Source organism: Fukomys damarensis, unplaced genomic scaffold, assembly GCF_012274545.1.
Source record: "Fukomys damarensis isolate Sample0158 unplaced genomic scaffold, DMR_v1.0_HiC HiC_scaffold_9, whole genome shotgun sequence".
Lineage (NCBI taxonomy): Eukaryota > Metazoa > Chordata > Mammalia > Rodentia > Bathyergidae > Fukomys > Fukomys damarensis.
In genome coordinates this window covers 28383667-28395378 of record NW_022900921.1, presented here as the reverse complement: position 1 = coordinate 28395378, position 11712 = coordinate 28383667, and the positions used below count along the sequence as shown (strand labels likewise).

Sequence of the window (11712 nt, the reverse complement as noted above, 5' to 3'; positions counted from 1 at the left end):
TCACGGAGCGCTGCACCACTGGGTTGTGGGCTGCCAGGCCAGGGCTAGCTGAGCAGACAGCTCCACTAGGCAGTAATTTCTGCCCCTCATTTCCTGCTTTCCATTTGATCCAGACCTCTGGAGCTCCCAGAATGCACCCTGTTGGGCTCCAACTGAAAATGTTAATGATCCTGTTGTCATGGCCAGCAACAGAAGCTCTTCCCCACCCTACCTCCTGTCCTGCCCCTCTGGCAGCCCTCTCCCCAGTGCTATCCCCACCCAGAACTAGCAGCCTGGGCCTGGACAGTTCTGTGAGCCACCCCTCCCTCTCCCCAGGGCTCTATACACATACGAGGATGGCTCAGATGACCTCAAGCTTGCAGCATCAGGAGGTAAGAATTCCAGCCATTCTTTGTCTTCCTTTCCGCCCCCTCCTCCGGTTGTTTTCTTCCCCACCCGCCTGGCTCCCAGCCACCTTCCCTCCTGCATCCAGCAGACCCACACTTGTCTGGCGGTTGTCCCTCTTGTCATCCCTGCAATCCTCAGAGTGGGAAGGGAGGGAGCCTTGTTTCCTGTTTTACTTCTGAGAAGGCTCAGAGAGGGAAGGTTATCCTGCCCAGAGTCCACAGTCAGGAAGGAAGGGGCCTAGTAATGATGCTCCAGATCAGTCTTACTTTCTCTGGAGCTAGCAGACTATTAAGGAAGGCTTTATTTTGCCTCACCGGGCTCTAGCACCTGGTGAGACATGAGATGTGTGAAGAATGAGAAATGAGGATGTGTGAAGAACAGACACCTACCTCTTCAGTCCTATCCTGAATCAGGCCCCGGAGAATTCATATGCAAAGCTAGATACTGTGCATTCCCCCTGCCACTGCATCAGCACAAAACTCTGGGACCTCCAGATCTCAGAGCTTCCCCAGGGAGCCTCCCTGGGGATATCTGCAGAGCCCACAAAGTATCTTTCCTTCGGGTTTCAGGCCTTGGGGTGAGGGTTTAGGAGATGGAGAGTCCTGACATCCTCCTGATTCCCCCAGAAGGGGGCTTACAGGAGCTCTCCGGCCACTTCGAGAACCAGAAGGTGATGTACGGCTTCTGCAGCGTCAAAGACTCCCAGGCTGCTCTGCCAAAATACGTGCTCATCAACTGGGTATGCAGCAGTGGTCTGGGGCAGGGAGTTGATGGGCCCTAGCTAGGGCAGTCTCTCCAGCCACCGGTACTGCTGGGGAAAACTTTACTAATCCTTGGGAAGATAGCCTAGGCCCTCAGACTGTTGCCTGATTCTGGTCCTTTCCTGATCTCTGTTCACTGGGTACTTTGCAGGTGGGTGAAGATGTCCCTGATGCTCGAAAGTGCGCTTGTGCCAGCCATGTGGCTAAGGTGGCTGAGTTCTTTCAGGTGTGTGCATAGTCTGGGCTCATGGGGGTAGGGACAGCCACCCTGGTGAGGGTCTGTGTGCTAGGATGGTGATGGGAGGGAATATGAATGTCACCCAAACCTTGCCTTCTTGTGGAAGGGTGTCGACGTAATTGTGAATGCCAGCAGTGTGGAAGACATTGACGCGGGAGCCATTGGTCAGAGGCTCTCCAATGGGCTGGCACGCCTCTCCAGCCCTGTGCTGCACCGACTGCGGCTGCGGGAGGATGAGAACGCTGAGCCTGTGGTCAGTGTGTGCCAGGGCTCCACCCGCATGGCCCAGCCCTGGAGTCTTATCTCTCCAATCCCCTTAGCTCTCAATCTTTGTGCACTCTTTGTGCCTGGGTACCCTGGAACATTCAGCCTGCCCTCTATGCTCATGCCATGCTGTTTGACCCTGCAGGGCACCACTTACCAGAAGACTGATGCAGCCGTGGAAATGAAGCGGATTAACCGTGAGCAGTTCTGGGAACAGGCCAAGGTGTGCTACCTTGACCCTGGACTTACTTCATGCTAAGCTGTCCTTTCTTAACCCAGTAGAGTAGCTCTGAATCCCTTGCTTCAGTGATGTGTCTCATCCCCTTACTCCCCCACCTGAAAGAGTGAGCCTTGTTGACTTTCTGTGCATGGAACTCATCCCCTGAATTTTCAGAATGCCCACCTCCCCACCACTGGGTGAGGGATAGGATGGGAGGGCAGAGGTCATTTCCCAGGCTCAGGTCCTGTGCCTCCTCTGCTTGGGGTTGCAGAAGGAAGAAGAGCTTCGGAAGGAGGAGGAGCGGAAAAAGGCCCTAGATGCTAGGCTCAGATTTGAGCAAGAAAGAATGGAGCAGGAACGGCAGGAGCAGGAGGAACGTGAGCGGCGCTATCGAGAGCGAGAGCAGCAGATTGAGGAGCACAGGTGAGTTCACCTGGCCCAGCAGGCAGACTGCCCCCACCACCTCCTACACCCCATCCACACTCTGAATGGGGTGCTTGCTTATCTTCCCAGGAGAAAACAGCAAACTCTAGAGGCAGAAGAGGCCAAGAGGCGGTTGAAGGAACAATCTATCTTTGTAAGTTCTTTGTGGGTCCAAGACAGTGTTGGGGATTCTGCGAATGAGCATGAATGTTGTGGAATGTCAGGCCTGGCACCCTCATCACAAGGGCTCTGGGCCCTGGCCATGGAAAAAGACTTCCTTGGTGAAGCTTGTTCTTTAGATTGGAAGAGAATATCCACCTTGACCTAGATCCTTGTTGACCTGACTCAACCCAACCCTTCCCCAGTAAAGCTGGGTGTGGAGGTGGATTAGACAAAGTTGTTGCACTTCGGGAGCCCAAAGCCTGGGCCCCACAATAGTACTACACAGCCACCTGACTGAATCTGGGCCGGTGCTTTGGGCATCTGTACCCAAGTGTACAGCGTCTCTCCTTTGCAGTAGTCCTTTCGTGCCAGGCCACAGGGTCTGTCCAAATCTCTGAACATTTGGAATGTTCCGTGGGTCTGTGGCTTGGCCCCTGAAAATCACAGCGGTGTGAAATCTTGATGCTTTGATTTTTTTCTTGAGGAGTGGGGCTGGAATTTAAACCCTCTGTCTTACACATACCCTACCACTAGACTACACTCCTATCCCTTGAATTAAATTCAATATTTTTGTAAACATTACCATTCCGGACTGAGCAAGGTGTAGTTCATCAAGGGCTGGGGGGTGATAATCATGAGATTGGAACTCTGATGGGCAGACTTGGGCTTGACTGAAGCTTGATTGAGCTTCAGATTGTACTGTTAATAGGCTGTGGCCAGAGGTCAGAACAGTCCTGCAGGTGCCATCATTGAGCAGCTGTTGTAATCATGCCAGTCTTACCCATCCTGGGTAGGGGAAGATGGGGTGTAGTTGGTGAATTCCAGCCTCATTTCTTCAACAGACTGTTGCCATGTGTCAGGTGTTAGAAATATAACAAGATAGGTCTTTTGTATAAATGAATTTGTTTGTTTTTAATTATGGGTAAATAGATATAAAATGTATCATTTCAATTATTTTTAAGTGTACAGTTCAGTGGCATTAAGTACATTCACATTGTTGTACACAAACATTGGCATCATCCATAGCTGGGTCTTTTCCCTTTAAACATTCCCCTTAGCAAGTATCATTTGACTGTCTCTAAAATAGACAGCTTTACCTCATATAAGTGAGTTCATATAGTATTTGTCTTTTTGTTTTTGGTACCAGGGATTGAACTTGGGAGCTTACACTTTCGAGGCAGGTGGCGGAACCACTGAGCTAAATCCCCAGCCCCAGTATTTGTCTTTTTATGACTGGCTTATTTCACGCCATATAATATCTGCAAGGCTCATTCACGTTGTGGCATGTCAGAATTTCCTTCCCTTTTTTTTTTTTTTTTTTTTTTTTTTTGGTACTGGGGATTGTACGAGGGACCTTGTGCTTACAAGGCAGGCGCGGTGTCACTGAGCTAAATCTCTGGCCCTCCTTCCTTTTTTGCAGGCGAATAATACATTTTGTTTATCTATTTGTAGCGAACAACTTTTAAAAAGCTGATTTTTATATAAAATTTCAAACATGTGTGTGCACATATACACATACAAAAGTAAACAGAAGTATAGGGCAATGGTGGCGAACCTATGGCACTCATGCCTCAGTGGGCTGTTTGTTTTTTTTTTTTGTTTGTTTGTTGTTGGTTTTTTTTTGGTACCGGGGATTGAACTCGAGTCTTTGCACTTGCAAGGCAGGCCACCAAACTGCCCAGCTAAATCCCCGGCCCCTCAGTGGGCCGTTTGTATCACTGAAAGCTTTAAAAGATTTGCCATTACTGGATATGAATTTCCCTGAGCCTATCACTCATCTTTGCCAGTTACTAACATTTTTTGGAAAATCTGAAGGATCACACAGCATTGTTTTATTTATTTATTTATTTATTTATTTTACTGGGGCTTGAATCCAGGCAAGTGCTCTACCACTGAGCTATATTCCCAGGCCTTTTTAGTTTATTTGGAGACAAAGGCACTGGCTGAGTTGCCCAGGTTGGCCTTGAATTTGTAATCCTTCTGTTTCATTTACTGAGTAGCTGGAATTATAGGTGTATACCACTCTGCCCATTGTCATACAGCTGTTTTGTTGTGCATCTAACCCTAACTCTTCAAGTTAACTCGTGATAGTGACAGCAAACATTGTAGCAAGTCAATTTTTTGACTTCAAGTCCTCTAAGGAATGTCCTATATGAAAAACTGGCCTTGGACTCACTATGTGGCCTAGGGTGGCCTTGAACTCATGGCAATTCTCCTGCTTCAGCCTCCTGAGTGCTGGGATTATAGGCATGTGCCTCCACACCCAGTGAGAAATTGAAATTTAGCACCACAAAATTTTTCTCTTGGCTTAGGAGCTGTTCTGCTTTTTCTTCCCTTTGGTAAGAATCATGTTCCTTATCTTAATTCCCATTTTTGACTAGGCTACTAGGGGGTTCCCATGTATCTGAAAATGTGTAGGCTTAGCATAGCTGTGCTCTTTACACTTAGGGTTAATGTATTGATTTCTCTCCTATCCTCAGCTCTGTCTTGTTTCAGTATTGTTCACATTGTTCATAAAATCTTTGTGGTAAAACTACCTTTGGTCCTTTTTGTGTATATGTGTGAGACAGAGGAACCTGTGAGATTACATTAGATGTGTTCAGATTTTAAGGTATATGCTCAAAAACAAGCCTCATTTCTTACCTGTAGCCCTTCCCCTAAACCTTCCAACTTGACTTGCCCCATGAACAATTGGGACACTAAATAAAAAGGCTTGTGGTGTCATGAGTTCAGTTGAGCACACGTGTGCCAACTTTGTGCTGGCCACTTACAGACCTGGGTCCTTCCTCATTCTGTAGAGCTCACAGGGGATGGAGGAAGCATCCCAGAAACAGAAATTATGATACACTGTAATCTGTGGTAGATGCTGGGAACACCTTGTGGGAACCCAGAGAAGGAAATGACCTGAATGGTCCAGGGACCTCTTCCCCAGAAAGCGGTGCCCAAGCTGAGGCTGGACTTGGGGTGGGGATCAGGCATGTGGGAGAGATGGCTGATTTCCTCTGCCAAATCGCAGAGCTAGGAAATGGTAAACACGTTCCAGGCCCTGTATGTTATGCTGAGAACTGTGTGTCAGCACCTCAGAGTATGTGTGCGAGTTTGGGTGAGGGTAGGGGGTGGTATTGGAGAGCAGATGAGGGCTAGTATCAGGATGGGGAGGGGAATATGAGTTAAGCAAGGGGCCCTACTTACCTGTACTTCTGGCTTTTGTCTCAAAACATCACGATGGAAATGAGGAGGTGAGGGACAGTAGGGAGTAGTAAGGACTGGTGAACTAGAAGCACAGTTCTGGTGTAAGGGCAGCTGTTGTAATGCCAGCTTTGGGGGGTATGTGGGTTGTTATTACAACAGTTATGGCATTTTAAGAGAAACTAAGATCCTCAGTTCAGTACAAGAATTTCCTGCTTTTTAAGTGATGGCAACTAATTAAAGTATTATAGAACCATACCAGTGTGTTGGGGAGAAGCCTTCTGTGGTCATATTCAGCTTAGTGCTTCCTAAGTCTTATGGGAGCCCCCAGGGGATTTTTAACTAGGGAAAATTGTGGTCTGGTCTGGATTTTTGGAAAAGTTCTTTCAGGACCTATAGAAAACAAATGAGAGGAAGTTGAACAGGGGGGCAGGGAACTAATGATGAGAGCTTGGCTGTGATGCCAACATCCAGGTGGTAATAATGGTGGCATGGTGACCCAAGTATCAGGATAGGGATAGGAGGTCTGAGAAAAATGAGCTACAAAACAATGGCCCTGGGTGGCTGTTTGATGAACTAGTGAGCCAGGTACCCAGGCCTGGCCAGCCTGGATATGAAGTGGGCAAAGACAGGGCGGAGAGGAGGCTGTGTGGCTGGATGGTGAGGGGAGCAGAGGTGCCGCCTCTGAGACCTTTCTGCTGGATTGTGGGAGAGATGATGAGGTTATAAAAAGGTCAAGTGCCTATGCCTACAACACAGTCTCTCTTTGTTTCCAGGGTGATCAACAGGAAGAGGAGGAAGAGACCCAGATGAAGAAGTCAGAATCAGAGGTAGAGGTGAGAGCTGGGGTAGGTGGCAGGTGAGACACGTAAGGGCTGTGCAGTCCACCCCACCCCTAACCCTGGCCTGTGCTCTCAGGAGGCAGCTGCCATTATTGCCCAGCGGCCTGACAACCCACGGGAGTTCTTTAAGCAGCAGGAACGAGTCGCATCAGCCTCTGCGGGCAGCTGTGATGTGCCCTCACCCTTCAACCACCGATCAGGTAGTCCTCGGCTCCATCCCCATACAACCCCCACTCCTCAGGTTATGGCCCTGAGCCCCTTTGGGACTCTTTCTTGGAAGAGAAGCCTTGCCCAGAGATCCCTTGGAGAAGGCAAGACCCTCACCCAGCATGCTTCTATGTGTGGCTTCCATGTGGCAGGACCCCAGAGGGCTGGGTGGTGGTGTGGATGTTGGTCCTTGGCTAAACGATGGGTAGTGCTGAAGGCCAGTTGGGCAGCTCTGGCATGGACACTGACATACCTCTGCTGCCAGCAGCAGCCTGCTGGTTGGACTAGGTCTGGCCTGCAGGGCCATGATGCATGTTGGGTGGTCTCTTGCCCTGGCCCTGAGTTTGAGCATCCAGTTTCTATTTGGCTTCTTGTGCAGCTTTTACCACTCCCCAAAGCTCCCTTCCATCGTTGTCTGCTGGTCTGAGTGTTTACACCTGCTGTGTGCTTGGCCCTGTTTGGAGTTGTTGGGGCGGAGCAGGTTGTCCTCAGTCATGCTGCTGCTCAAAGAAGGTGGCTGTGTGTGGCAGGCTTGTGGCCGTGTATTGTGTCTGGTGCTGGTGGGAGGCATCGGATGGCTTGAGGCTGTGGCCCAGCTTGGCTGACTATGCACCCTGGCTGAAAGCAGCTTGGACATCCAGGGCTAGCCCTAGGGGTGGGTGAGGCCTCAGGGTGTGGGGTGGGGGAGACTGACCCTCTCTTGTCCTCTGTCTCTTTCTCTGTCTGTCTCTCTTGGCAGGTCGTCCGTACTGCCCTTTCATAAAGGCATCGGACAGTGGGCCTTCCTCCTCCTCCTCTTCCTCCTCTTCCCCTCCACGGACTCCCTTTCCCTATATCACCTGTCACCGCACCCCAAACCTCTCTTCCTCCCTCCCATGTAGGTAGCAGCCCCAGGCCTCTGTGGGGGGGTAAGGAGGGTCCCGCTTCCTGGCAGCCCCCTCGCCCTCATTCCCCAGCCTGACTGCTGATCTCTGGTGTTTGTCCCCAGAGCAGGTACTGCCTGCCTGTTGCCCCTGGCATTGGCCCCCAGGGGCCTGGTTTACAGGGTCTGGAGCTGTGGTCTGGCCCCCGAGGGGCCTGGGGAGCTCACAGCCCCCACCCAGAGTCCAGAGACGAGATGCTGGCCAGGCCCCAAGGTGGACAATCCTGGTCCCTCCTGGCTCCCCACCTTCACTAACCAACCTGGGGGTTTATTCCACAGGCAGCCACCTGGACAGCCACCGGAGGATGGCACCTACCCCCATTCCTGCCCGGAGCCCATCTGACTCTAGCACAGCCTCTACCCCTATCACTGAGCAGATTGAGCGGGCCCTGGATGAGGTCACATCCTCACAGCCTCCACCACTGCCACCACCACCCCCACCAGCCCCAGGTGAGAGAGGAGCTCCACACACACTGAGCTCACATCAGGAACCCCAGCCTGCCATAAGAGCAACTTACCTGTCACCAAGACTGCAACGTCTTGGAAGTGGCTGTGGCAGGGAGGAGCCCTGGTGTTACAGTCAGACCTGCCCTCTGTAAACTTCAGAATCTTGTGTCTTTAGTGGAGGTCAGGCCTTTCTCCCTGGTCTGCGGAATGGTTTAAAAATACAAGGCAGAGGGATATTGAGGTGCAGGTAGTGCCGAAAGGTGCCCTGTGGGAGTTTTAGTGGAAGTGTATTTTCCCAGCTGTCCCTGACTCCTTTACTCCTTAGGAGATGGGCAAAGTATTATAGAGAGGGTCTTCTTCCTTCCCCAAGAGGGCTGACTGCATCTGTCTCTTCCATCTGTGCTGTGACAGAGACCAAGGAGCCAAGCCCCAGCCTGGACACTGAAGAGACTTGCAAGGAGGCCAGAGCAGCAGACCTTCAGGCCTGGGCTGGTCCCATGGTGGAGGCTTCTCAGGCACAGGAGCCTCCCCAGGGGCAGGGCAGCATGGTGGAGGACTTGATGTTCATGGAGTCTCCAGGGAAGGCTGACCTTGCTGCCCCTGTAGAGCCTGCCACAACTGATATCACTGTGGCCAACCTCTCAGAAGCTGACACCCACACAGCTGACACCATTGAAACCGCCACTGACACCACTATTGCCAACAATATCACCCCTGCCACTGCCAGCCTTGTTGACCTATGGCCTGGCAATGGGGAAGGGGTCTCAGCACCCCAGGCAGAGCCCAGGGGCCCCACATCACCTTTGGGTGCTGAGGCCACTCTGGCAGAGGTGCCCCTGCTTGATGACGTGGTTCAAGAGCCACTGTTGCCAGTGGGTGAAGGCTGTGCCAACCTCCTCAATTTTGATGAGCTGCCTGAGCCCCCAGCTACCTTTTGTGACCCAGAGGAGGAAGTAGGAGAGCCCCTGGTTGCCCCCCAGGCTCCAACTTTGCCCTCTTCTCTAGAGGAGGTGGATCGGGAGGCAGAGCCTGAACCAGAGCAAGAGCTGGAGCAGGAACCCCACCTACTACTGACCAATGGCGAGACCACCCAGAAGGAGGGGACCCAGGTGGGGCAAGGGCAGGTTGATGTGAGGGGTAGCAGTTTGGGTTCCAGCAGGGGGAAACACTGCTTGCTGTAGCAACTGTGAGCCTTATTATTGGGGGGAAGCTCCATTCCACTCTCCCTCTGTGGTATAACTGCTTTTATTTCCAAGTAGGCAATTTTGTTTCCCTGGCAACCACTGATGGAATCATTTGTTGCTGGGGAAACAGGATCCAATCTGATAGGTCAGCCTAGCCCTGGTGGGTGGGGCCTAGTGACCTGTGGCTTTCCCCTGCAGGCCAGCGAAGGGTACTTCAGTCAATCACAGGAAGAGGAGTTTGCTCAATCAGAAGAGCTATGTGCAAAGGCACCACCTCCTGTGTTCTACAACAAGCCTCCAGGTAGTACTGGGATGGAGGAGGAGGAATTGGGGTGAGGATGCATAGTTTGAGTGTAGATCAGCAGCATCTCCAACACACTGCTGCTACAGTTCCCAGAGGTTGGGGGACAGAATTATCTGCTGGGCCATCTCCTTAACTTCTCTTTCCTCCCAACACTGTAGAAATTGACATCACCTGCTGGGATGCAGACCCAGTACCGGAAGAGGAGGAAGGCTTCGAGGGTGGTGATTAGTAGTGGCTCCTGCCATCTGGCTGCCCTCCCCAAGGCTGCCCACCTGCACCGGCCTCTGGTCAGATGGCCCACAGCGCCTGCATATGCAGCAGCTCTGCCTGGCACCCACTCTGGATTCAGGCTCTGGCCGGGGACTTTTCCGCTTCCCTACCCACAGGGCCTGACTTTTACAGCTTTTCTTTCTTTCTTTTTTTTTTTTTTTTTTTTTTTTAATTGATAGGAGACTTGTACAGTTGACTGGTTTTCCTCGTTGGTAGTTGAGACGCTGTTGCAAACCCCACCCCACCCCTAACCTGGTCCAGATTGTAGCTTAGTCCTCCCCGCTCAGCTGGCCAGGGTAGAGGCCTCACCGTGTTTGGGGCCTGGTGTGGGGGAAGCTCTGGTGAGAAAATGTGCCCCTGCCTCTTTTCCTAGTTTTATGTTTCTTGGAAAAATATCACTTTGTATTCTCTGTCCAGGGCTTCAGATATTTTGCACGAATTTTAAAACATGGCAATAAATGGCTCGTGGGCTCTGGTTCCCTGGGACCCCTCCCCGCCCTTCTCTTGACCCCTCCCTGCCTGGCCAGAAGGAAGTAGCAGGCCCAGCTGGGACCCTTGGGCTTCCCCGCCCTCTCCTGCCGGGCAGGTCCCAGGCTGGAGGCCCTAGGCGTGATTCAGGTCAGGGCTATAGATGGAACCCAGGGGTTTGGGTGGTCTTTTCCCAATTCCTTCCTCTTTGCTTGGGTTCCTTTTTCACGTTCAGTAACTTGTTTTTTTGGAAAGCACAAACTTCTGTAACGGGTCGTGCTTATGTCTGTTAATAAAGAAATCCAGATCCCTTTGGGCCTATTGCTCTGGGCCTCCAGGGGCTGATCTGGCAGGGCTGCCTGTCTGCCCTGACCCCCATTCCCAGATCCTAAAGGTTGCCTTAACCGTGATCTCAAAGGCAAGCTAGGGGATCCTGAGGCCTTCTGAGGAACTAGCCTCAAATTTCCAAACACTGATCTGAGGTTCAGTTCTGTGCACTCAGGACAGCTTGTGGCAGAAACGCCCATTCGCGTTCCTTCCAGTTGTGGCTGCAGCATGCCTGGTCACCAGAACCTTGAGCAAAAGCAGCGGTTGTCCCCTCCGCTCGTACCAAAGCAGATCACACACCTTTATTATCCTCAAAATGTAACAAACGGGGTAAGAAATCCCTCCCTCCCTCCTCCCCCGTAGTCCAAGGGAAGCATTTAAAAAGCCCCAGAGTCAGGCCAGGAGTTTGCCGGTGGGGCCCAGGACGCCGGGCGTCCCTCTATACGGCTGTAGTCCTCCCGAACAAGGGGATGGAAACCGGCAGGCGCCAAGCTCCGTGCTCCAGGGGCTCGCGGCTACTGAGCTCTGAGTCGGTCCAGCTGGGGAAGACCCGGCGGCTACGGTCGGCCTGCAGACAGAGGGCGGGGCAGGGCGCTGCGGGCCGCGGGGCGCTGGGCAGGTGTAGCGCAGAGGTGTAGCCCCGGTCCAGGAAGAGCGGCTTGTAGCTGGGCGGCGGCTGTTCCTGTTTCTCCGCGCTATCGCGGCGGCTCAGAAAGGGCGTAACGATCTTGCGGTAGAGGCCGCGCGTGTCCGTGAGCACCTCGCTGTAGGGCGGCGGGGGCTCTGCCATCAGCACCGCCTCTTCATAACATGGTGGCTTGGACATGTCCGATTCCGCTGCAGAATGGGAAGCGGTCCGAGGGGGTGAGGCCACTCCCCAGCCTCTGGTCCAGGCCCTGACCAGGTGCCAGCCTCAGCCCATTCCCCCGTCCCAGTTTCTCAGGAGCTGTGAGCGAAGCCACGTGCTCCCCGGCTGTGAGCCCACCCCTTGCCGAGGCCCCGCCCACCCCTGCTGGCTTCCGTCACCCAGTTGAAGTGAGTCCTTACCTTGGCGCGGATAGCTCCAGGGCCGGGGCGGCACCGAGAGATGCGGCGGC

The 11712-nt window shown here is 52.6% G+C and overlaps 2 protein-coding genes across 5 annotated transcripts in view; one reads left to right on the top strand and one right to left on the bottom strand.

Annotated features, from left to right (window-relative positions):
- Dbn1 (drebrin 1) lies at nucleotides 1–10230 on the top strand. 4 transcript variants are annotated; one of them, XM_033761664.1, is made up of 14 exons: nucleotides 1–371; nucleotides 1014–1126; nucleotides 1300–1374; nucleotides 1493–1639; nucleotides 1796–1873; nucleotides 2142–2293; nucleotides 2384–2447; nucleotides 6421–6480; nucleotides 6563–6686; nucleotides 7433–7570; nucleotides 7895–8065; nucleotides 8474–9171; nucleotides 9445–9547; nucleotides 9709–10230. In XM_033761664.1, the coding sequence occupies exons 2-14, from the start codon at nucleotides 1061–1063 to the stop codon at nucleotides 9777–9779; spliced, it is 1947 nt and encodes a 648-aa protein (XP_033617555.1). In that variant the 5' UTR covers nucleotides 1–371; nucleotides 1014–1060; the 3' UTR covers nucleotides 9780–10230. The 4 variants fall into 4 exon arrangements, with proteins under 4 accessions (XP_033617555.1, XP_033617553.1, XP_033617554.1 ...); XM_033761662.1 differs by lacking the exon at nucleotides 1–371 and having other exon boundaries at nucleotides 965–1126; XM_033761663.1 differs by lacking the exon at nucleotides 1–371 and having other exon boundaries at nucleotides 996–1126; nucleotides 6421–6474.
- Nucleotides 10231–10579: 349 nt separating this feature from the next.
- Prr7 (proline rich 7, synaptic) overlaps nucleotides 10580–11712 on the bottom strand; it is a 9786-nt gene continuing 8653 nt past the window's right edge. The window contains exons 3-4 of the mRNA XM_019207190.2: nucleotides 11663–11710; nucleotides 10580–11452 (exon numbers count right to left, since the gene is read on the bottom strand). Coding sequence (XP_019062735.1) covers nucleotides 11055–11452; nucleotides 11663–11710 — 446 coding nt within the window. The 3' untranslated portion in view covers nucleotides 10580–11054. The remainder of the gene's footprint in view (nucleotides 11453–11662; nucleotides 11711–11712) is intronic.